The sequence below is a fragment of the Euleptes europaea genome, chromosome 15 (genome assembly GCF_029931775.1).
Source record: "Euleptes europaea isolate rEulEur1 chromosome 15, rEulEur1.hap1, whole genome shotgun sequence".
Taxonomy (NCBI): domain Eukaryota; kingdom Metazoa; phylum Chordata; class Lepidosauria; order Squamata; family Sphaerodactylidae; genus Euleptes; species Euleptes europaea.
Window position 1 is genome coordinate 38,141,027 of NC_079326.1, and position 21,089 is coordinate 38,162,115.

General features: G+C 41.8%; 1 protein-coding gene across 1 annotated transcript in view; it reads left to right on the forward strand.

The window, feature by feature from the left end:
* UBR3 (ubiquitin protein ligase E3 component n-recognin 3) overlaps nucleotides 1-21,089 on the forward strand; it is a 113,598-nt gene that overhangs the window by 10,841 nt on the left and 81,668 nt on the right. Inside the window, exons 3-10 of the mRNA XM_056861107.1 lie at nucleotides 430-588; nucleotides 4,297-4,440; nucleotides 4,986-5,035; nucleotides 8,425-8,491; nucleotides 12,328-12,458; nucleotides 14,227-14,455; nucleotides 15,531-15,710; nucleotides 18,165-18,298. Of these exons, the coding sequence (XP_056717085.1) occupies nucleotides 430-588; nucleotides 4,297-4,440; nucleotides 4,986-5,035; nucleotides 8,425-8,491; nucleotides 12,328-12,458; nucleotides 14,227-14,455; nucleotides 15,531-15,710; nucleotides 18,165-18,298 (1,094 nt within the window). The remainder of the gene's footprint in view (nucleotides 1-429; nucleotides 589-4,296; nucleotides 4,441-4,985; nucleotides 5,036-8,424; nucleotides 8,492-12,327; nucleotides 12,459-14,226; nucleotides 14,456-15,530; nucleotides 15,711-18,164; nucleotides 18,299-21,089) is intronic.

Genomic DNA, 21,089 nt, shown 5'->3' on the forward strand with positions numbered 1-21,089 from the left:
TGTTTCCTGCTGTGCGTGCTGTGGATTCCATTCCCAGCCATTATCATCTGGACTGTGCAATTTTCCTTGTCCTGAAAAAGAGAAATTTATTATTACCATAAGATTGTTACAATTTCTCCCATTTTGACTTACCTTGGATAATTGTAAATTCTTGTCCCTTCATGTGTTTTGTATGTTGTTTATGATATGTTGTTTGGGTATTAATTATTATCACTTTTTCACCTTGCACTTTTCATTATATTTATATTGCATTTATATTGTGTGTGCTGGTTTTTGATCTCCATCATTAACTCACAGCACAGAGCCCATTTTCTTCTGGTAACACCCTTAGCTGAGCAGAACGGCAACAGAACAATGGGTGAAAAGTTTTATAAAACAGTTGAAACCCACCTGAACAGTCTTCCCTCCAAACTATGCTTTGCTCCACAGTTCTTGATCTGCCATCAGAGAAGGACCTTCAGAAAGTCCTTCAGCTACTGGAACCACACATTTCATTTCTGGAAGACCTGACAAAAATGGGAGGAGCAATGCGTTCAGTCCTCACTCAGGTTTTGACAAATCAGCAGTTCTATAAAGATCTCAGCTCTGGTGAGTTTGTGTTTTTGTTCTCTCTTGAGGAATTTCCCCCCACAAGTAACCAGTATGCTTTGTACTCTTGCTGCCTGCTGCAGGGGGAACAGCAGTGCAGGCTTGCGGGGTTGTGCATGTCTCCCCCCTTCCCTGCAGCTCTTGCAATCTTTGAAAGGCCAGAAAAGAATCCTGGCCCTCTACCAGTACATATGGGCCATGCACCCTGTGTAGCTGACTTAGAAGCCTTCCTCTTGAGAGTTAGGATATTAAATCTTTTAAATAAGTATAGCACTGCACTTTTTGGGGGGGATCTTCAGTGCGGCAAGGCCATTTTACTTCCACTCTTAATTTTTAAAGCAAGCAGTAACTTAGTGGTGCTGTTAGGGAATCGAGCATGTAAATACAGGGAAAGGGGCAAGTATAGTCCCTCTCTTCTTCTTTATGTGGCAGTTGCTACTCCCCCATGTGAAGGGGTGAGAAGAGCCATTGCAGGGCCCCAGACAAAGATTCCCCCTTGGTCTCTCTTTGTACTGCATTTGGTCCCTCTTCACATTTAGAAAAACATGCCCAAGATGCTTGAGACGACGTATGCTACTGATATTCCTCATCCACACTATAACCAGCTTTTGGTGCAAGCTGGGACCCCCCCCCCCCCAGAATTTTGTACCCATACTCCTCCTGTCTTGGTGGTCCTGGCTAGGTAAGCGGACAGGTGGCAAATTACACAAACCCTCCTGCTGCTGAGTTTATTTGAATATGTAGTAGCTGAAGAATGGAATAAATGGACAGATATTGCGATGGAGCAGTGCGATCCTACAAGGTTTGATGATATTGGAGCCGGTGCTATTTAATTTGTTCATAAATGATCTGGAACTAGGGGTGAGTAAAGTAGTTTGCAGATGACACAAAATTATTCAGGATGGTGAAAACCAAAGACGACAGTGTAGAGCTCCAGGAGGATCTCCCCAAATTGTTTGAAGTTCAATGTAGTTCAGTGTAGGTAAGTTTAAGGTGACACACATGGGAACAAAAAAAATTCTCAGCTTCAAGTATCTGCTAATGGGGTCTGAACTTGTTGAGGCTGCGAGGGACAGAGACCTTGGGGCTGCAGTGGATAGTTCAATGAAACTGTAAACCCAGTGTCCTGCAGCAGTATAAAAGGCAAATTCTGTGTGGGGGATTAATAGGAAAGGGACTGAAAACAAAATGCCCCTGTTTAGATCTATGATGTGGCCTCGTTTGGAATACTGTGTGCAGTTCTGGTAACTATCTCAGAAAGGACATAGCAGAGCTGGAAAAAGTACAGAAGTGTTCTCTCCCTCCCAAAATACCAGAACTTAAGGGCATCCAATAAAGCTGATAGGTGGAAGGTTCATGAGGAACAAAAGGAAGCACTTCTTTATATCATGAGTGATTAAAATGTGGAATCTGTTGCCAGAGGAAGTGGTGAGGGCCGCAAGCATAGACAGTTTTAAAAGGAGATTAGACAGATTCGTGGAGGACAGGTCTATCAGTGGCTGCTAGCCATGGTGAGTAAGGGGGACCTCCATATTCAGAGGCAGTAAACCTCTGGATGCCAATGCCAAGAGGCAACATCAGGGGAAGGCCTTGGCTTCTATACCGTGTTGACCCTGCAGAGGACTTGGCTGGCTACTGTGCGAGACAGGAAGCTGGAGTAGATGGATCACTGGCCTGATCAGCAGGGCTCTTATGAGGTTCTTATGCATCAGATTTATAGTATGATATAGATTTGTCTAGATCTTCCTTCCTCTTCCTATAAAACTTTTTCAGATAGTCATCAAATTTCCCAGTTGTGCTCTAGATTTTGTGGAATAGTCCTATAGGACCCACTGGAGAGACGGGAGAGAGCATCTGGTCTTCAAAAGCACTAAATAAAGTAATTGTTTTTTTTTAAAGCATCATGAAATCATTGGGCCTTTGCAGTGAGTGAAGGGTGCAGCTGTGCTGGTGTTCTCCATGGTGTTTAAAGGTCAAATCTGCCTTCCTGTGGTGACGTTGCACAGTAGGAGAACTTACGGTTCTGAGGTAGTGAGAATGAAAAGAAACACTAGTTTCATTCAGAAGGAAACACAAGAAGAATGAAAAGCCACAAAGTGATGCAAGCATGGGGGTGGGGGAATAGTTGTATTCCTTAATGTCTAGGACACACAACTGCACTTCCACTCTGGACCCATAGTTGTGGTTATGCTGTTTTCCTCTTTAACAAAACATTGCGTCTTGCGTGCTGGGGAAACATGTGCATCAGAAGTTCTACTTGAGGCAAGGTGTCTGAGTAACGGTGCATTTATTCTGTTGTGTTATACTGTTTGTTGTACTTTGTGTCTCTCATTGGGGTGCCTTAGCCAAACTCTAACAGGGGTGTCAAACTCAATGGTTACAAGGGCCGGATGTGACATAAATGTCTCTTGGTCGCGCTGGGCCATGCCTCTGCAGCACAGATCGAGAGTGTGTGTAGGGGGAGGGTGGCTGCCTTGGCTGGCTTGCGGGCCGGAAAAGAGCTCTCAAGGGGCCGAACCCGGCACGCGGGCCTTATGTTTGACACCCCTGCTTTAATATGATTCATACTATAAGATTGGAGGATTTTAATCCCCTAGTATGAACCCTCGTTTATTTATTTAAAACATTTTATGCTGCCTGGGTCCTTAAGGCGGCGAACAATTAAAAAAATTAAAACCAGCTTTTAAAAGTATTACATACAAACAAAACCAACAATTAAAAACAAACAAGTGCAAGGGTCGGTAAGGTGTGCATCAGACAAAACAGGAAAGCCTTCACCAGCTGGCGGAAGACAGTGATTGAGGGAGATAAATGAATCTCCGTGGGGAGAGAGTTCCATAATTTTGGTGCCACAGCTGAGAAGGCCCATTTTCGGGTTGCCGTACAAAAACGACCCTCCATTAAAATAATTAAAATATGTCATTGACAGTGCAGTCCTAAGCAGAGTTACACCCGTTGACTTCATTACGGTGTCACTCTTATTTGGGGTTACGATGTCACTCTTATTTTGATTGCACTGAACAATGAGGAAATTAAAACAGATAAGGCAGAGCCTGCATCTTTTAGCCTTCAAGCTGCCTCATAAACTTTAGAGAAGTTTTTACAACCTTGCTGGAAAAGTTCCAAGGGTAGGTGCCTGCTTCACCTCTTTCGGGAGGATGTTTCACATTACTGGAGCAGCAGCAGAAAAGGCCCTGGCTGTAGCAGATCATTTCCTCTAGAATGAGGGGACTGCCAGGAGATCCTGTTGTGAGGAGTATGGTTGCAGCAAAGGGTCATCTCAGGAGAAATGGTCTAAGTAGGGCAGGAAGTACAAGGGCAGGAAGGGTTGCATCAGTGTTTGGCTCTCGTGGCCCTTTCTTACAGGCCCAGGGTAGTGCTGATCACCACTTTGGGGTCAAGAAGCAATTATTCTCCAGGGTAGATTGGCCAGGGATCCTGGAGGGATTTTTTTTTGGGCATGGAATAGGGGTCACTGGGGGGTTTGGGGGGGGGAAGCAGTTGTGAATTTCCTGCGTTGTGCAGGGGGTTGGACTAGAAGACCCTGGTGGTATCTTCCAACTCTATGATTTGAAGTATGTGGGCCGCAGGTCGTGAGGGGCTTCAAAGGTAAGCGCTAGCACCTTAAATTGGATTCATAAATCAATAGGCAGCCAGAAAAATAAATACATTTAATTAGAGTTTTGTCTTTTGGAAATGTCTTTTAAGGTGGTGGAGAAAATGCCTGTGCAAAGAAAAGCCATGAAAAGTACCTTGTGGCATTGAAAGGTTCTGGACTGACATTTCCTGAAGATAAACTTGCCTGCGGAGTGCAGGAACAGGCAGCTGGGGCCAGTACTTCAGCAATTCAAGGTTGGTGCCATGTTTTTAAAACAAACAAAAAAAGTTTTTAAAAAATGAAGCATTTTGCAGAGCATTAATTCACTGGACAGATTAAAAACATAACCTCATTCGAGGTGGACAATAGGATGTTCTTGAAATTGTACAAGCCCTAGGAACAAAAAGTGAAGCAGAACCTTGATTCAATTTCCAAAATTGAGGACTAGGCAAAACCTAATCTGATTTCCTATGTAATGGAATCTGAATTTCTGCAGTGGAGTAAGACCCCCCCCCCCTCAATGTTTGTTAGGCAATGTTCAATTTGGAACGGCCGCATTGTTGCCGTGATTCAGTGATGCTTGCATAGCAAAATGCCTCGGTGCATTGTTCTGCGCATAACTGCCAAATCACAGGCATTTCTTCCTCAACAATTTGGCACATTCCCTCTAGTCATTCCCTCTCAGTTACTGTCAGATCTAGTACGGCCCTTGCTTGAATGCTTGATGACTCTCAAGTTATGCATTTTGTCCAGTTACATGTGAATTTATAAAGGATGTTTTAATTTTTAATTTCAAAAGGTTGTGCAGGTGCTACCCCCGCTTCAGGGCAAGGTGATTCTTCAGATGAGGTGAGATTTCTTAAGAAATAAAATTGAATGTTCGACGTTATGTGAAATGAATTAAATTCCCCGAGCCTCTTCTTTTGGCGAGTTTTGCTAAGTAGAAAATGCTGTCTTCAGGGCTGTATTCCATTTGGTGGGAAAGAGGTATTTGCAGGGTCAGTCCCTCTCAGCTTTCTCCCATTAGGAGTGCGGCAGCTCTTGCTGTTTTTGTTGAACTAATTTTAGCAGCAGTGAGAATGGCACTGTCGATAGCAACTTTTGGTAATCTGCTCACTCACTATCATGTCAGTCTTGCTTGCTCTGAGGAAGTTTTAACATGAGTTACGTTGAAGAGGTTGTCTGGGTTCTTGCCAGCTCAGTTCTATAGCTGAAGTAATACTAGCAATAAGGATTTTTTTCTTTGCTAAGAATCTGTAGGAAATAAATATTTACTTTTAGAATTAAGTATGCTATACAAAAAGCTAATTATTTTGCTACATCGTAGTACTTCACACATGATAGTATTTTAAGACTGGCCTAGTAAAAGCTTTCAGATTTGCAGGTACTCTTCTGATCTAAAGTTGCTTAGTGCCAGAAGTGAGCTACCCTACCTTATACCTGTCTGGTAATGGAGGAGAGAGAAACAGGGAAAAGAAAACTGCTTTCCCATCAGCTTCAGGCTCTGTCTTGAGGTGCTGTTGATGGTTGGACAGGAAAGATTTTGCGGCTGCATTTCCTTCATATGTGTCCTGCTGCTATGTGCAGAGACCATCTTCTAGTGTTCACTTGAGCATTTTTTTAAAAAAGTGGATGGAATAGGCCTTCCTCCTATTTTTTATTTATTTGTTTGTTTGCTTGTTTATTTACTGGGCTTCAGAATGGACTGACATGTACAGGTTTTGCCAGGGAGGCTTTTCCTGGCAAGTGTTAGGAAAAGCTTCAGCCTGTACATTTCTGCACAGCTGGTTTCTGTACAATGGGTTGCTGCTACTAAGAAGGTGGAGACCCTGGTTTTAAATTGTTCTGAAGTTGTTATCAGTATTTTCGGAAGACAAAAGTACCCATTGCTATTTCAGACGTAGTTTTCCATTGTGGTTTCAGAACTATTAACATAACGTTTCAAACATTTCTAAAGGATTCCTGGTTTATGCTTAGCTGAAGATGGGGAAAGAATAGTTTGTTTATATCTACAACATTTGTGTGTGTGTTGGGACGGGCAGTGGGGGAGAATGTTTATCTATGTTGTCATCCAACGGTAGTGTCTGCTGTGTTTCAGCAGTGCTGTTTATAAATTGACATTTTAAAAGTTATTGTCTTGCTGTACTTTGGCAGTCCTAAAAACTTAAAAACTAACATTCTCTGTGTTAATGATAAACTCAGAATGAAGCTTAGATTTCATAGTTTCTGTCTACTTTATTTTGGGGGAATATGTAAGATAATGGTTCAAGATAGGGGTCAGATATGATGATCTTTCTAAGCCAGTGGTTCCCAACCTTTTTTTGACCAGGGACCACTAGGACTTTTTTGTTCAGTGCAGGGACCCCAAGGTTCAAAATAAAAATTCGGAGAATTTGAAAATAAACTTTAATCATAACTATTAGTTAAACATTAAGCTTAGAATAATATTTGAATATATATATTTATAATAGAGAACTTTTAATTGAAAATATTAATTTATTATGGGTTTATAACTTTGTTTCGCGGACCTTAATTTAGTTCTTGCGGACCCCTGGGGGTCCACGGACCCCTGGTTGGGAACCAGTGTTCTAAGCTAAAGGGAACTGAGGACATTCTGAGTTCCTGTTTGTGGTGTTGGGTGGTAAGGATCATTTCAGCAAAGGATGAACTTCTGAAACATTTAGAAGAAAGGACCCAGAGTATGGGGGTGAGGGTACAGGAAGTGAATCAAGTATCCTATAATTCCTGTTGACTGGATTATTTGATTGCGCATTTCTAGGATTTAAGTGCATGAGGATCATTAGTAGATTAATGGGTTAATGCCAGCATGCACACATATAATTATGTACAGACAACCTTATTAAATCAAAGGATACCTAATCCTGTCACTTGCTACCGGAGAACAGTCGAAGTGTTTGACAATATACTTGTAATCTTACCTAGGAAGTATATATTAGCAGTTCCAATTCAAGTTCAGTGCCTCTACATACAAGTAATCTAAAACAAGATGAATTAATAGCACTAATGCATTTTTCACTTTCTTTGAGTAGTGTTTCTGTACGTGTGCTGTGTGTTATTGTTTCAACATGGTTGATATGATTTAAGTCAGATCCAGTTTGCGCAGCTGCCATGAAAGCAAAAAAAAAAAGAAAAGAACAAAAGGGTCTTGTAATTAAAAACAAAAGTTATTGTTGCCTTGATATATCTCTGCCTTACTACTTTAGCAATAATGCAAGTACTGGATCTAAAGGCAGAAAATACAAGACAGTCAAAAGAGAACTGCTGTGTATTTGCTCCCATCTATGTAGTTAATACCAGTTAGTGATATTGTTGATCAGAGTTGCCTCTTTGGTACATGAACACTATTCCCAAGGAGCCCTACACTGGTAAGAGATGGATTTGATGCTTTGAGTCCCTGTAGTTGCACTTATATTTTCAAAGCTATGAGAACCACCAAGGGAAGCAGTGTTATAGTTGGTTATCACACGGGGAGGGTATATAGTTAGGAAAATACACCCATTCAATAGAATAATATTCTCTCATGCTTATACAGTACATTGTAGTTGTTTAAACTTTCAGCATGTTGGTGGAAGAAATTCACTTGTCCATAAAGAAAAAAAACAACCTTAATTTCTAGAACATGCTTTGAGACTCTTCTAAGAGTACTTAAAACTTCAAAATGTTACAGTCCCTTTCTAGTTGGAGTAGTGCACGTGACCCCTAAGCACACATTTTTAATGCTATGTACTGAAACCCACAATATTCACTTTTAGGTAACTATATTTAGGGTTGGGCTATGAGGCATGTACAGTCTTTAAAGAGCAAAATCTGACAATATAAATCAACTATTTAAACATATTATAAAACTGTTTGCTCAATAATTTGTTTCTGTTTTCATTTTTGCTCATAGCAATTCTTACCATGAATCAAACAATCCAGAGGTACAAAGAGAACCTCTAAAGTTTAGATTGTGCATTCATGAGGATTGTTAGTAGCAGCAAAACCAGTACTTGAAAAGGCATATGAAAGGACTAATGTGAGGAAGATTGCTGAACAAAACTTGAGTTTGGAAATTAGGTTTAGATTAGCTTGCTACAGTTATCAAAATGTCTTTGACATCAAATGTTTTCCAGGGCCCTCTGTTTCCATACTGTTTTTCTTTCAAAAATGTAATTGATGAGACCTCTAACAATAAGGTATTTATATTTCTCCACTTCCAAATTTTCCCCCTGCCTCAGGAGGATCAAGATGGTAGCCAAGGTGTGGGAAAGCGCAAGAGGGTGAAACTAAGCAGCACCACCAAAGGTACATGGCAGATTGTGTTTCAATGTTGAAGTAACCAAGCCTGGTCCATTTTTAAACACCATTTCCACAGGCCAAAACTGATTCAGAAGTCTGATAATATGAAATACATTTATTAAAGATTAGATCTGTGGGATCCAACCCGGTGACTGCTACCCTTGTTGTCATAGCTGGGTGTTGGAGGTGACCAAAAAATTTAGAGAGGCAAAATAAAAGTTTCAGTGAACACTGAATTTCCTGATCTTTTAAAATTATATTTGGAAAAAGGTTATAAGGCTCCAAATGTGAGAGGAACTTTTTTACAAGCAGAAAGAACCTATTTAACTATGAGCGTGATAGATTGGCAATAAATAATTTGGTCACAGTCCTTCCTTATGCAGTCGTAGTGCCTGAACACAAATTTATCACTAGCACATGAAAGGATACCCTGATAGACGAAGCAGTGGAAGCAGTAGACATTGATGTTCATGTGCACTGCTGAAGCCATTAGTTACCACTGCTAGTCTCTTACTAGAATTGCATATGTTGAAAATTAATCAAAGGCTAGAGAATCAACTGAAGTACTTTATTCAAATATGTTTTTTTGGGAAAGTCCAGTTTGTTTCCACATTTCAGGTCTGTATACGAAAGCAAAAAAAAAAAAAAAAAAAACCCCAGTAAAGGTCGAGGCTGTCTGAATCAGTTACTGGTTTTCTAAACAGACACCAGCCTATTTGAAGTGGTTTCTGCTAGATCAGTTCAAACTGGTTTAGATTTGCATTTGTTCAACTAGTTAACCAAATCTGTCTATTAAATTTAAAACAACAACAACCAAAAAACAGATCTCAAACAAAAGCTCTTCTGAACAATATTGGAATTGAGTAAAAACTGGATCAAACCAATATTCCAGCCATCATCTTGGTATTAATGAAACTTTTGCTGGGAGACAGACCTTTGAAGAGTTTGAGCAGGAAGGAGAAGAGAGAATGTCTAATAATCTGTCCCTCGTTTAAAATGAAACTTATTTGTAGTAGTAGCAGAGGGTAACTGTGGCCTTTTTATTCTTTAAGTGAGAGGCTCACTGTATGAAAAGATGATGGTCTTTAAGCAAAAATGACTGGGCATCTCTTGACATGAGAGGGAATGAGAAAATGAAAACGATGCTGGAGATAACAGCATCTTGCAGGATGGACCAGATTTCAAACGGCAATTCTCAGAGAGATTATTTCAGTTATAGAGCGGTCAATAACCCTATAAAGGAAAAAATAGAATGTATTATTGGGAGACACTGAAAATTAAGACATCTGTGTGGCAGAAGTTGTTAGCAGATAGAAAATAAATTATGGTTTTGAGAAACTGCGTGGAGGAGGGAAGGTTTGTTCTTGAAAGCCAAAGTATGATATTTTGACTTCTGAGAAAAATATTTAGCTGTTCAGGACAATTTCAGACATGAATGTAACGTTTAGTGGGATGAACAAAGCATCTGGGATTTTAACTCCAACTGTTCTAGGCAACAGCAAATGGACATGGAGAAGGAAAAGTGTTAGAGACAGCATTTGGCAAAACTAAACAAAGCATATATTCTCTGTCTGTGGAATGCTACAGCAAAGTCCCTTATTTTCCGCCCTCTGCTGTCTTGGATTTGAATTCTGCCAGCCTCGCTGATGCTTTTTCATAGTTACTGGATTAAAAAAAACATATTTGAGGGTAATACCACACCATCTCTGCAACAACAGTAGGCCAACTAGAGCATCATATTATGTGCTGATTACCTAGAATTGGTGTTTTTTAAAAAATCATAATAAACGTGGTCTAAAATATTCTGAAATGCCGTGATGGATCTTCTGAGCAGTTTTTAGAGACACGCTCAGAATTGGGCTTTGATAAGCTTGCAAGTAGAGGGAAACCCCAGGTCAGCCTTTCTTCAGCAGTTCTTCGTGTGCACGTGGTTCATGACGTTCCTTGTGGTATCGGTGTAAGGTGCTTTGAGGAATTAACAACCCCATAAGAAAATGTCCCATTGAGTTTTGTAACAGTTGCAGGCTTAGGCTGCCTGCTGTATACTCTACTCTACCTTTCACACAATATGAGTGATAGCAATCTGAAGGGTTGTAACCTTGTTAACAGATTGCATGTAAATACTCAGTGGATCCAACCATCCTCTAAGGGCCTTCTTCCAACTTAAGTGCTTCTTCTGTTGGAGGAAGAGCTCCTTAAATTGGAGGAAGTCTTCTTAGATGGGAAGAGAACTTTAAACTTCATTCAGTGGCGTGGTAGGATAGGGGTAAGATCCATCCTAGTATCATTTACATATCCCTTTCATGAATATGACTGATACCAAGCTGCACTTGATGTGATGGGAGCCAGTGTGGTGTAGTGGTTAAGAGTGGTGGACTCTAATCTGGAGAACCGGGTTTGATTCCCCGCTCCTCCACATGAGCGGCACTCTGATCTGATGAACCGGGTTGGTTTTCCCACTCCTACACATGAAGCCAGCTGGGTGACCTTGAGCTAGTCACAGTTCTCAGAATTCTCTCAGCCCCATCTATCTCACAAGGTGTCTGTTGTGGGGAGAGGAAGGGAAGGAGATTGTAAGCTGGTTTGATTCTCCTTAGAAGGTAGAGAAAGTCGGCCTATAAAAACTAACTCTTCTTGTGTCTGCTCTAAAATTAGTGCAAGGTTTGGATGGTTTTCTTAATAATCAGTAAATTGAGACATACTACTTTCTGTCACTTACCATATGAAGAAGAAGAAGAGTTGGTTTTTATATGCCGACTTTCTCTACCACTTAAGGGAGACTCAAACCAGATTACAATCCCCTTCCCTTCCCCACAACAGACACGCTGTTGGTAGGTGGGGCTGCGAGAGCTCCAAGAGAGCTGTAACTTGCCTAAGGTCACCCAGCTAGCTTCGTGTGTAGGAGTGGGGAAACAAATCCAGTTCACCAGATTAGCCTCCGCTGCTCATGTGGAGGAGTGGGGAATCAAACCTCGTTCTCCAGATCAGAGTCCACCGCTCTAATCCACTGCTCTTAACCACTACACCACACATATGTTGTTGTTTAGTATATTTGCGGTCATTAGACTAGGCATGCACTTCTTTAAAAAAAGTCAAGCTAAGGTTGGTTGTTCTGTCTAGGAAAGATGTTGGGGTGTGCCATAATTTCAACATGAGATGAATATACATTAGGAGAAGCTATTGAGTTAGATTTCATTTGAGCTCTATGATTCTGTCAAAACTGAAATTCTAGCAAGGTCCTGCAGTCTCCAAAGAGGTGTCCCCAAGAGCCAGTAGCAACCCAGAGGTTGTAGGTAGTGGATTTATATTTTTAGTAGCTGTCATGCCTAACACCTAAAATTCACTTTAAGCTTTGAGAATAGGAATGGTTCATTTACATCTCTGAGTGGTGGTGGCAGTCCTGGATCCCACTTAGATTTCTGTGGCCTCAAGGAATGAGAGGTAGTATTCTTCCATCCCCCCCAGAGAACTCCAGTCCCCCCAGCAATTTATTCTTGGGAGCCCCCTGTTCCTCAGGAGCAGCATTTTGGGAGGGGCTGCCATGGGAGGGGTGGGACTGGCAAAAATCACCCCCTTGAACCTGCAGAAATCTAGGCAGGATCCAACCCACGGTGTGTAGAATTCAAACGAAAAGTTGTGTTTGTTGTGCTGTACATTAGCTTGGCCACACCTGTTTTTTTCTTCCTGAACACATTTCTAGAAGTTCAGCAATAAACCCCTGATCCTGCGTGTCTCTTTACAAAGGGGAAGAAAACATAATATTGCTAAAATGTGAGACCTTGTGATTTTTTCCCCTTCCTTACCAACACTAACCTGTGATTTTATTATGCATTGTTATACAGATCAATCCATCATGGATGTTTTGAAGCATAAATGTTTTCTAGAAGAGTTATTATTTTGGACAATAAAATATGAATTTCCCCAGAAGATGGTGACTTTCTTACTAAACATGCTTCCAGATCAAGATTATAAGGTATTGGTGCGCTGCTTCTTTGTATCCTACCAAAATATCCCAGTATAGGTTATATCTTGTGATTTATTTTGCCTTAGCATGATTTTAATGTAGGGTATAGCAGAGGGCCATCATATTTTACTATGTAGGGATCACAAGTAGAAAATAGCACAGAACAGAATAATTAGTTGAACCAAAGTTGGAAGGAAGGGATTCAAAGCCTATGCAAATTACAGCTACATTTATGCACTACTGTTAAGGAATATACCACATGCATGCTATTGCTCTCCGGTTGTGGGCTATGAAGTGGCTTGTATCCACTGATCTTTTTTTTAATGTAGCTAACTGAGAATTAGCTACGCCTGCCCCTCTGGCAGCCATAAGCTGTGGAAGCCATCAGAAAAAGACCAAAGTTTTGCAAAATCGAAATGGCTTCTTGGCATTTGAATGCTTTGGATAGCATCTGGAACTCATTAGGCCCTGCTAACAATATAATTATGGAAAGATGTGCTGTAGTAATACATACTTCAGATTACACCTAAATGTTTGGCAATTATCTAAAGATCTTTCAAGACTCTGGTGTAACTAGACTTACAACCTGATCTATGCAGAGTTGGGTGCACGTGTTGAAATCGGTGTGCTTAGGATCGGACTGCAAGTGGTCAGAGACTTGTGCAGTATTTTTTAAAAGCAAGCAGAGCACGGGGGAAAGGGTTGGTTTTGGATCAGGGCCACTGCGGTAGGAAGAGGATTAGCCCTTTCCCCTTGTACTGCTTTAGCTGAGCAAAATGCCTCCACACCTGATCTGCAGAGGGCAACGTAGCAATACCTGTGTGTTGCCCCTCCCCCGATGGTGCAGTTAGTAGCTCTGGGGAAGATTATTTGCATTGAGAAAATAAGCAGAGGTCAGCCCGCTACACTGCAGTCTTGATCCATATGTGACTTATTTATGTCTGCTGTTAGACTTGATTTTAAAAAGAGGTCCTAATCACAGGTTTCCCATGTCCTGTGTAACTAAGCTCTTAAACATGCCTTAAATCTGCATCCTGAATACCTGAGATATATATTTTTTACTCTTTGCCTGTTCTACCCTGCCAGTTTTTCTTCTTTGTCCTACCCCCTCCCTTCCCACACCTCATTTGTGTGTGTTAAGTGCCATCAAGTCGCTTCCGACTCATGGCGACCCTATGAATCAGAGTCCTCCAAAATGTCCTATCTCAGATCCTGCAAATTGAGGGCTGTGGCTTCCTTTATAGAGTCAATCCATCTCTTGTTGGGTCTTCCTCTTTTTCTGCTGCCCTCAAGTATTCCTAGCATGACTGTCTTTTCCCACACCGTATATATACTGATTTTTAGCACTTTTTTAAAAAATTGTATACACAGTGTAAGTATTTGTCACTCTGCTGTTTTTGGGGAAATTCTTTAAGAATGCATTCTTGAATGTTGTAATCCGTTCTGTCCCATCCTATACAGCTGTTGGATGTTGCTGTAAGTACTGGACTGTTAAAACATCAGGCATCTCTTCATAACATGAGAAAACACTCTGTTTCAGTTAATAAGGACAGGAGCTTAAGGGAGACCTCCTATGATGTTATTTCTTTCTGACATTTCATGTAGTTGTAACAGGATCCTTATTGCTGGCAAGGTAATAGTTCAACCTGGCATCCTGCTGTGGATTTTGTAGAACCTGCTGGGTTTATTATTCTTTGCTGCGGATGTCTCTATTAAGATTTGGATGGAGGGAGAAAAGGGTAAACGGTGATACGGGTGTTTGTTTTACACCTTGCAGATAGCTTTTACGAAAACGTTTGTGCAGCACTACGCTTTTATTATGAAAACGCTGAAGAAAAGCCATGAGTCCGACACGATGTCTAACCGAATTGTGCACATCAGCGTCCAGCTGTTCAGCAATGAGGAGCTGGCACGGCAAGTGACGGAAGAATGCCAGCTCCTGGATATTATGGTTACTGTCCTGCTGTATATGATGGAGAGCTGCCTTATTAAAAGCGAGTTGCAAGGTTGGTAGCGTTCATATTTTTCCTTTTAAGATATTTCAAGAGGCTTTCACAAAATAGTGGTTCTTCTCTTGTGTTTAGGTTGTATTTTAATTATTACCTTTTATTTTTTGAGGTGTAAAAAATCCCACTGTTTTAATATTATTGAAAACAAAACTAAGTTTCATGCAGTTACAGGTTAGTCCCAGCAGAGCTTTAAGTTATCCATGAGTGTACTTGAATTCAGTCGATTTTCATTGCGTTGATTCTTTTCCCCCGAGCAATAAATCATCAGTGTTTAACTTGTGTGTGGGCTCTAAAGCAACCTTGCCAATAAATCTACAAAAATTATTAGCCTATAAAAACGTTTATTGTTTCCCTGTCATATCTGATAGCAATGGGTAGCCCTCCCATGTGGATCAAAAAAAATACCAGGGAGAATCCTTGGTTTGCAGGAAACATATTAAAAAAATTACAAAACATGCCAATATCTCTCAGCTTAGCCTACCTTAAATGGATAAAAGGGGAAATGGTGTGTGCGTGGGGGGATGGGGAGCCATGTATGCAGCCCAAATCTCCTTGGAGCAGTGGTTCCCAAACATTTTGGGCCACCGCCCCCTTGGTTCCACAAACTCGACCCCAGCACCCCCTACCCTATCCTGTAAAAAGCATTATTCAAAATAAGAGTTTGCATGATGTACTAAAGAAGATAATAACAATACAATTTCAAAACAGTAACAGTTAATTGCACATCTATTCAAAATCAAATTAAAACTTTTCCATTGAATTTTTTTCCAACAAAACTGATGAACTTGATCCAGCTCTTCAAAATCTGGAAAAAAAATTATGATAGTTTCCACCAAGTTTGCCAGCATGGTGCCATGGCTTGATCTATTGTAAATTAGTGAACAACACAGTTGAAGGGGCCCACCTCTAGTGCTCCCCCTGCTGCCCCCTTGCCTCTTAGTATCCCCCTAGGTAATCCCCCCAGGGGGTGGTACCGCCCACTTTGGGAACCACTGCCTTGGAGGATAGGTAATTTTTAAAAATCCAGCAGATAGATAATAAATATGACCTTAACCTTTTAATTTTCTTCTAGATGAAGAAAACAGTTTGCATGTAGTGGTGAACTGTGGAGAAGCTCTGCTGAAGAACAATACCTACTGGCCGCTGGTCAGCGACTTTATTAATATCCTTTCACACCAAAGTGTGGCTAAGAAATTCTTGGAGGATCATAGACTATTAGTGATGTGGATGAACTTTGTATCATTTTTTCAAGGTAAGTGATGTCTGACTTTCAGTAACTATTTGGCTGGGTGGAAGCAACGTTTGCAAGAGTGGAGTAACTCTGTTTAGGATTGCACTTTTAGTAGTAACAGTAATGTTCTTCAGTCATTTCCTTGTGTGCCTATCATTCAGTAGTCAATATATCTTCCTTTTAATTTGGTAGTTCCTACTCCTGGGGTGGAGGTTTTAAAAAATAGTTTATTGCAAAATATCAAAACTTCACCATTTAAATATTCCTGAGGTATATTCTTATTAACTGCTGCACTAATATTGTTATAAATGGCCTTTAAGATCAATGTAGAAAACTGTGCATTTCAAGATGAATTTTTATTGGGGAATGCAGGTTTGCACTCTCAGTTATACTGTCTAAACAGAAAGGGTTTAAGGGATGAGGCCTGGATACTGCAATTGTTCTTTCCAGTTACCTTAGCCTTCTAGCAGTTCCTGGGGTTATGGATGTGATTGCAGTGACATTAACCAAGATTAAGGCTAACCAGGATTCTGCCAAACTCCAAAATGTGAACCAGAAAATTCATGTTCTAAGGCTTAAACCAAACCTGATGGATCTATCTGGGACTGAATGCTATCAGACCTGGGAAACGCAAAGGAGAACAGAGATACAGAACCAGCCCCAACAATTGACCAGCAGTGCTAAACCTCTGGATGTGGGCCTTGGATTTAAAGAGGCCACCATGCATTTTTTTATTTGAAGTGGCTGATACTCTAGTTGATTAAAACATCTCATATTAAACCTTAGCATTAAAACAAAAAAAAGTGAACTCCAAAGGAGAACTTGCCATGTGCTGCTTTCACAGTGACAATAAAGAGAATCCCCTTGAAATAGACACCAAATTGGGGACCACCATGCTCTGGGCAGGTTTCGAAAGTCAGGAAGCTTCCATGACACCTTAGGCTTCTTCATGTAACTCTGTTTCACAGGCTCAATGTGGAGTGGTGGTGGGGGAAAAGACATGCCGTGGTAAGAAAATTAGAAGTTAATGTTAGAATTGTTGCCTGGATGTAACATTTTGGCCATGTAGATACAGCCAGCGTGTGAAGAAAGGAGCTGGTGCAGGATGCTGGTTAGTTTATTATTTCGATTTATATTCCTCCACCGCCCCACCACAGCGGGGCTCAGGGAGGCTAACAACAGATATATAATACAGCAATTTAAAACATTGCATCCTCGCATAATATGCCTAAAACCCCAACGAAACCGTCTAAAACCTTTCAAATCTGCCAGTGTCGCAGATGTTAACCCATTTAAAAATCTTTTAACAGTCCTTTCAAGTGTGGTGTAGTGGTTAGGAGTGGTGATTTGGAGTGGTGGACTCTAATCTGGAGAACTGGGTTTGATTCCCCACTCCTCCACATGAACAGTGGATGCTGATCTGGTAAACTGGGTTGGTTTTCCTGCTCCTACTCATGAAGCCAGCTGGGTGACCTTGGGCTAGTCACACTCTCTCAACCCCACCTGCCTTACAGGGTATCTGTTGTGGGGAGGGGAAGGGAAGATGATTGTAAGCTGGTTTGGTTCTTCCTTAAGTGGTAGTGAAAGTTGGCATATAAAAACCAACTCTTCATCTTCATCAGCAGCTCTCCCAATGTTGGATGGTAAAAAGGGACATCATTTACCAGTAGGAGCCAGCCACGAGAAAACCGGGGAGGGGGGCACACCAGATGGGAACCAATAAACCAGTGGCACAGGAAGCTGTATAGGAGGCCAGTCCGTAATGTTGGTACAAATAGCTCTGTCCTCACCCATAGGCCTGGCAGAACAGCTCTGTCTTACAGTTAAACGAACAAGGCTATGATCCAGGAGATTGTCCGTTACCACCACAAACTTACCCGGTGGGTTTAGGCAGACTGCTCTTTCTCTCAGTGGTCAGTCCCCATCTGCAGTATATGGATGGTAATATCGGCCTGCCTTACAAAGCTAGCGTAAGGATTTCTGCGATAGTGTCTGCAAAATTCTCCGAACACTGAAAACACCATAAAAAAGGACAATGATAATGTTGATGATTTTGTTTGCTTTGTGACTAAGTGCGTTGGGGCCAAAATGTACAGTCTGTTGAGAAAAAGGTAAGGTTGGATATTGTGGATCTGTTCCACTAGTGGAAAGAGCTTCCTCAGGCAAATGGAGCGTAGAGTGTCTTGTGTCAAGGGAAGGCTCCTTTAGCTAGAGGAAAGCACCCTCACTAGTAACAAGGACCCGTGGGATCCAACCCGTAGTCCTTTAGTCAGACGGCCGTAATTGTTAATTGGTCACTGTTTACCTTCTCCTAGACCACTGGGCCTGTTGCTTTGGTCCTGTGTTTTTATATGACGATTTTGGCCATAAATGGTCATGTCATCGACAGAATCTAAACCTTTCAAGTTAATCATACCTTGTTTACTGTCTGAAAAGGGTTTCACTGTAATGATGTACAACTTTGTCTCGATCCAGGCATGAATTTAAACAAGAGAGAACTTAACGAGCATGTTGAGTTTGAATCCCAAACTTATTACGCTGCTTTTGCTGCCGAGCTCGAAGCCTGTGCCCAGCCAATGTGGGGGCTACTGTCCCACTGCAAAGTCAGGGTAAGTTGAGTTCTTCCCTCCCCACCCGCCCAATTGTCAGATGTGTCTCAGTTGTAATTTTTTCCTTTTAAGTGTTATAACTCTTGGACTGTAATTTTTTGCTTGTCCATGTTTCCTGTTTTATCTTGTTTTATCTGGCTAAGGGCCGCAAATAAATTATCTATCTACCCTCCCCACCCCAGTGGTTCTTATATGACTGGAGATTTTAAAAAGAAATAAGCAGTTTTAGCATATTGCACATTATCCTCTATTAGATCTGTGTGGTAAAAAGCCTGCTGTGCCGGCATAATATATTGTTGTGCTTAAGTCTTCCCAACTCAGTTGGTCACAATATCTAGGCAAAAAGAAGGTGGCCAATCAGAAGATGTATTTGTAGAAAAAAGGGAAGTTAGAAGTGGAGTATTACTGAGATGTTAGCCAGTTCCCAAGCATGAGTGACGCACAAACTGACAGTGTTATTAATAGCCTTGTTATAACGCAATTCTTGTTTATTACTTTCATAAATATTCCTAAACTTTAAACACTAGAAAACAGAGCCTGTTTAGACTAAGAATCCTTTCCCTTCCCCAATGTGTGCTGTGATTCGCTCTCAGGATCTCTTACATCATTCTTAGCATGCTTAGACAATACTACATGAATCTGGAGATCCCACATTTGAGATCTCGGGTTATTTTTTTGAATTAACTAGAACATGTATGTCCAATATGTGTGTTTTTTAAAAGTAAAATCTCATAAAAAGCACAGAAGGGAACAGAAAACAAATGCCAAAATTGGAAACATCAGGAGCAAAAGAATGTCCCTAGTTATTAGATGCTTTCCTGATGAAAACAGCCTTTGTCTGGTACTGAAATATCACTAGAGGATAGGTTGCCACCAGTGCGAGGTTTTTGGGGCAGAGCCTGAGGAGGGTGGAGTTTAGGGAGGGGGGACTTCAATTCCATAGAGTCCAATTGCCAGAGTGGCCATTTTCTTCCGGTGAACTGATCTCTATCGGTGGGAGATCAGTTGTAACAGCGGGAGATCTCCAGCTAGTACCTGGAGGTTGGCATCCCTATTAGAGAATGAGCTATGTCATCTTCTGTTGGGAGGGACCTCTAGAGTCTTGGCACTCCTAAGAAGGTCCTATGTATCCACCCACTGTGTGGCTCTAACAGTGAAGACAGGCCTCAAGGGGAAATAGGTGGGAAGAGTTGGTCCTTCAGATATCCCGGGCCTAGGCTGTTTGGCGTCATATAATAATCCACCTTGAGTCTCAGTGAGAAAGGCAGGCTATAAATGGAGTAAATAAATACATAAATAAATGTAAAGGTTAAACCAGCTCTTTAAATTGGGTGCAGGAATAGGCAGCCTAGGCAGATGTCACAGAACTGGCATAATACAAGCCACGTGACAGCTTCCTGTTAACGTTCTGGCTGATACATTCTGGATCAGTTTGTAGTCTCCAGACACTCTTTAAAAAGAAGGTCCATGTAGAATGTATTACACTAATCCAATCTGGATGTAACTAAAACACGAGTTGCTTTTTAATCTTCAAAGGGAAGGGTGTAGTAGCTAATGAACCAGGTAAACTGGTAAAACACTCTCCTGGCTCTGTCTCCCACCTGTATGTGCAGATACACAGGTGGATACAATAGAATGTCCATGCTGTGAACCTTAGTCAAGTGGTAACTTACTCAGCCTGTGTATCTGTACAGATTTAGATGGTCTTGATCAACGGTACTCTTGTCTTGCTTGGATTAAGCTTCATCTTAATGAAGGATATCGTGGAATCCTCTGCAGTATTTTTGAGAACACCAAAGGATGAAACTCTGCTACTGAATTCTAGTTATATTTTGAAAGCAGCTGCCGCCTTAGATTTAGAGCACAATCCCAAGAGCCTGCTGGCTGCGGCATAGCTACACCGGCAGAGCACCATCACAGCACATTTGCTGCCAGAATCCATCCTATCGCCATTCCACAGAGGGGGGAAAAACAACACCCCTCTGCAAGGCCCAGACTGTATAGCGAGTGCACCAGAGCCCCTAGCAATTCCCACAACACCCACCAATCGGGGAGGGGTACCCCGCCACTGTCCTTGTGCGTGGTGTACCTGGGCCAACCACTGCAGCCAGTGCCCCCTGATTACATGCTGTCCCCACTAAAGGCAGAGCACCAGAAGACAGAGAGGAAAGACCTGGAGATATCACATGAACACATGAGGCTGCCTTATTGTGAATCTGACCCTTGGCCCATCAAAGCCAGTATTGCCTGTACTCAGACTGGCAGCGGCTCTCCAGGGTCTCAATCAAGGAGGTCTTTCACATCACCTACTTGCCTACTCCCTTTAAGTGGAAATGCCGGGGATTGAACCTGGGACCTGGAATGCGCTGTCTCGGAGGGTGGTGGTGTCCCCGTCTTTGGAGGTCTTTAAGCAGAGGCTGGATGGCCATCTGTCGGGAGCGCTTTGATTGTGGGATCCTGCATGGCAGGGGGTTGGACTGGATGGCCCTTGTGGTCTCTTCCAACCTTGTGAACTTGTGACCTTCTGCATGCCAAGCAGATGCTTTGCCACTAAGCCATGGGCCCTCCCCAAGGAGGCTTGTGACACAAGGGGCAGGAGGCTTGTGGTGAATGTACTCCAGGATGTTTTACAGACGTGTTTGGGTCCTAACCAGCAGCAGAGTTCACTTTTGCCAGGCAGGGGCACTGCAGATATTGGGGCAGCAACAAGGTAACATAGAACAGCACCCTAGAGAAAGGGTGTTCCCCCTCCCATAGCTCACTGGGGAGGGCTACCCATGTGGCAGATGGG